Raw genomic sequence first — 4,088 nt, forward strand, 5'->3', positions numbered from 1 at the left:
CTTGGGCCGCCCTTCGCTTGGAAGGGTGTGCAGACCCCCCGTCCGACGGCCCGGCGTTGTCCAGCCGCCCGCGCTGCGCGAGGTAGGTGTTAGCGACACCCGGCTGAGGGGGAACAGCCCTGTACGCCGCTTTCTGGGGTGAAGCGCTTCCTCAGAGCCGCGTGACCAGAGTGGAAGCATGCCCTCAGCTCTGCGAGCAACAGCACCCCTGCTTTCCGGCATCACCTGTATGCCCGCCTTCCTCGGGAGCTACGGGTAGCGAGACCATGAAGGACCAGACACCAACGGCTCCAAGAGACCGGAGAGTTTCTGCGGGCCCGTCTGACACCCGGACGAACGGTCAGTCTCCAGAGCAAGGGCAAATGATTACTCAGACAGAACTTCTCCCAAAGGATGGGCACGCTCACGTTGGGACACTGCTGCGCAAAGCCTGAAGCCTAACACGCAAGCAGTCCCATCCTGCCTTCCCACCCCCTTTCTTTGGGTATCTATAACCAGAAGACCCCAGTCAGTTCAAATAGCAGAGTCTGCAAGAAACCCCAGTGATAACCAAGCGCAAACCAAGTGAGTACACCCGGAGGGGTCGTTGTGCAGTGAGTCTGTCCCGAGTTCCCACTGTGAAAGGCCTCTGCAGGCCTCCACGCTCCCTCAGGACTGCTCATTTCACAGAAAAACACCGGGTGGGCATGTGGGGAGCAGGGAAGAAAGAAAAGGGATTTGGGAATTAAAGTATGACAAGAAACTGGCCACAACTGAGACAAAACGGGAGTGTTTTTCCTTTCACTTTGGTGCAAGTTTGTTTATTCTGTACGCTATCCATCCATACACCGGTGATACAAATTCTAGGAACCTGCCACAAAGCATCGAAGCACAACATACCTATTATTCTGTAGACATCGGCATTTTCAACAGCATCCGGCCCCGTGGGCGGGCAGCGACTCCGCACAGAAACCCGCCCTTCCGTAAAAATGCGGATGTCCGAGAACTGTACGCACATGAGGGAGGGGGGAGCAAAGCTGTTCGCTTGTGGGGAACGAGGCTCAAGTCTTCAGATTAAAACCAAAAATTCCATCCCTGGAAGAGCTGGCTGTGGGGATTTCTGTCAAGGACCCTGTAAACTTGGTTATACAGTAAAACCTACGCCGGCTTTTTGCTCTGTGGAGGTCAGCAATGGGGCTACGTGAGGACTTAAGTCTCCCGCCGCACAGCGCCTGGAGCTGTTGGCAGGTTTGACAAGCTGCCTGGAGTACCTGGAGCGCTGTGCGGGGTGAAGGGAACGCTCTGCACCCTCAGCTCTGTTTCACAGGGCTTTTCCAGCTAGGAAGTTTTCCAACCGGTACAATCGGCGCTTGAGAACAGCTACGCTTCTGCACCACGTACGTGCCTTAATTAAAATGACCCATCAGCAAGCGCAGTCACAAGAGGGAGAAACACAACACACAGACAACGCGTTTGCGCCACGGCGCCCTCCGAGGCCGGAAAACCTGGTAACTCTGAAAGCCCTAGAAAATGCTGCGCTGGTTTCAAAACCACCTACTTGGCATAGGACCACATCTCTCTCTTTGCACACAAACGTTTCCCGCATCTCCCCCTCGCCGCGTTAAGCGTTCTGCATTTCTTTGCCGATCTTGTAGCTGAGGATTTTGTTCCAGTCGATCTTGGTGCGGGTGACGGGCAGCTGCCGGCGCAAGGCTTTGAAAGTGGTGTCCGACATCGTCTGGTAGTTCTCGCTGATCGCTGTCTGCAAGGCAAGTGGAACGAGTCAGGGAGCGACAAGGGACTCGGGGGAAGCTGGCTGTTACAGCCCCAGAGCCCTCTCTACCAGGCAGAGGTCACTGATGAATGATGCACTGTTACATCAGACCAGGGCGCCTGCAAGTACGAGGGCTGGTCACACTCCCCTGCGAGTGCAGCACCGTCTCCTCGGGTGTTTCACTGACTGCTCTCTCACCAGGCTCCCTGCACAAGGGCTGGGATGACGTAAAAACCTGTCACAAAAGTCTCCTCTTCAGCGTTTTTAACTGTCACAGAGGAAACCATTGAGACTCACCCGCTCCCCTTCCACGCTTGCTCCAAGCACCGCTGCTAACTCTTCAAAATAACTAACCAAGATTATTAATTACATGTAGTCTTACAACTATGTTCTTTAAACAAATGCTACTGCCCTTTCTCAGTAATTCTCAGTCAGTACCAGATTCAGGCAGAACGAGAATGAGAGGTCAACTTCCCCTGAACTCTAAACGGAGGCTGAGATGATTCCCATTTCTTTGACCACTGCTGATCTTACCTGGTACTCGTTTTCTGCGTTTTCGATTATCTTAATAAATTCCTTAGCTGTCTGGACATCACTCTACAAAAAGGAAAAGTACATTTTTATATGTTAAGAGCAATTTACAACAGATCTCCTAACTGACAGGCTGAGTATTGATGAAGCTGAAAACATGAGCAGCTCCTGCCTCAAGCCTGGAGCTGGGTTCCTCTCGCTCCCTATGGATGTCTCGGGAGGCTCAAGCTAGAGCTTGTGCTCCAAACCCCAACGGGACTGCACCCTAGCGAGCAAACGGGAAGTAGGCCTTCATGGCACAGACTGGAGATTCTGTGACTGTTGCTCCCTCTACTGTACTACAGGACTTCTTGTTTTCCCTTGATCTGCTGCTCCTGGGCTCCCTTGCAGACGGAGAAGCATGCTCTGCCCTAACTGGAATAGGAAGATAAGCTTTCCAGCAGACTGTACTTTCTAACACAGCCTAACTTAGAGCAAGTGAGAATCTGGGTTTCTCACGTACCTCTATGCTGACCCGTCCCCCTAAAGTGACATTATTTTCAAGTCAAGAGAGCGCAGTCAGAAGCGTACACCCCACAAGATGCTGAAGAAATAAAAAAGCTACTTTATACAGAAATTGTTTTGCAAACTTACCGAAACCTGTATGGAGTCCTGGACATCTTTATGGCTAACCAGCTGAACGTTGCCATCTTCGTAATAATGAACCTGAGCAAAGAGACAACTGCAGGTCACCGCTGAGGCTCACTCCATAATCCCTCGAGCCCCCAGAAGCACTTGCTGTGCCGCTCTTCTCCGCTTACGTGCAGACTAAAAGCAGGATGGGTTTTCTAAAAGGTTTCAGTCTTTGTTAAGACTGTTCAAGATTATGTTAATGCAGCAAACACCTAGAGTTGAAACGAGCAATTACAAGAGCATCCACGGCACAGGCTTTAGCCCTACAAAGCGAAGCAGCCCTGGAGGCCAAAAGGGTAATGCTCTACAATAAACCATGTGCCAGACTGTAGGGGATGTCCAAAACACTAGTTGTAAGAATTAATTGCTTGAGTTGTAGCGTTGAATAGCATCTTGACTTGAGAAGGACATCTCTGCTCTACTTCAGCGTCTCGCCGAGTGGAATGCCTTCGTGTACGAGAAGCACAACGCAGCTACTCCTGCTACTGCCAGAAAAAGGACCTCACCTGGATTTTGAGCACCGCAGCCACTTGTGCTGTTGGTGGTGTGATGGTAAACTTCCACTCCGATCTCCAGCGACCGTTCCTAAAAACAACCAAAGCATGAAAACCATTGCCAAAAAGCTCCAACAACAAAACCAAGCAAAGTAACAAGAGCAGGTTGTTTCTGCTGTCATCTGATGAGCAGCATCACAGTGCCTTAGGTGGCACCGAGCTGGATCTCTGCAGCACAGCCGAGCACAACGCGGCTTCAGTACAGACAGCTCCAGCGCTCGTGCTCGGGGTACGTAAGGGAGTCAGCCAGCCCGGCTAACGCCGTTCTCTGAGCCACGCTGACGCCTCTGGGGAAGTGCCAAGGGGCTGCAAGGAAAACAGACTCCAGAGTAAGAAGCAGAACTTCTTGGGAAGCCCAAGACCACGTGCTCTTCAGACTGTGTCAGAAGACACAGAGGATGGATTTGAGGGCCAGTAAAGGAAGAAAATAGACTGCGCTGAAATAGTCTTACCAGAAGTTTTTGGGCTGGAACTGGTGGCTCTCAATACAGGCAATAATTGTCTGCTGCCCATCTATAGATTTACCATAAACCTGCATTTAGAAAAAGAGTTAAAAAGACCGAAGAGCTGACGAAAAC

At 51.3% G+C, this 4,088-nt stretch overlaps 1 protein-coding gene across 1 annotated transcript in view; it reads right to left on the reverse strand.

Annotated features, from left to right (window-relative positions):
• Positions 1–1,561: 1,561 nt before the first annotated feature.
• LOC104509002 (F-actin-capping protein subunit alpha-1) overlaps positions 1,562–4,088 on the reverse strand; it is a 7,958-nt gene continuing 5,431 nt past the window's right edge. The window contains exons 6-10 of the mRNA XM_010150794.1: positions 3,963–4,042; positions 3,463–3,541; positions 2,918–2,989; positions 2,288–2,350; positions 1,562–1,741 (exon numbers count right to left, since the gene is read on the reverse strand). Coding sequence (XP_010149096.1) covers positions 1,601–1,741; positions 2,288–2,350; positions 2,918–2,989; positions 3,463–3,541; positions 3,963–4,042 — 435 coding nt within the window. The 3' untranslated portion in view covers positions 1,562–1,600. The remainder of the gene's footprint in view (positions 1,742–2,287; positions 2,351–2,917; positions 2,990–3,462; positions 3,542–3,962; positions 4,043–4,088) is intronic.

Source organism: Eurypyga helias, unplaced genomic scaffold, assembly GCF_000690775.1.
Source record: "Eurypyga helias isolate BGI_N326 unplaced genomic scaffold, ASM69077v1 scaffold41504, whole genome shotgun sequence".
Taxonomy (NCBI): domain Eukaryota; kingdom Metazoa; phylum Chordata; class Aves; order Eurypygiformes; family Eurypygidae; genus Eurypyga; species Eurypyga helias.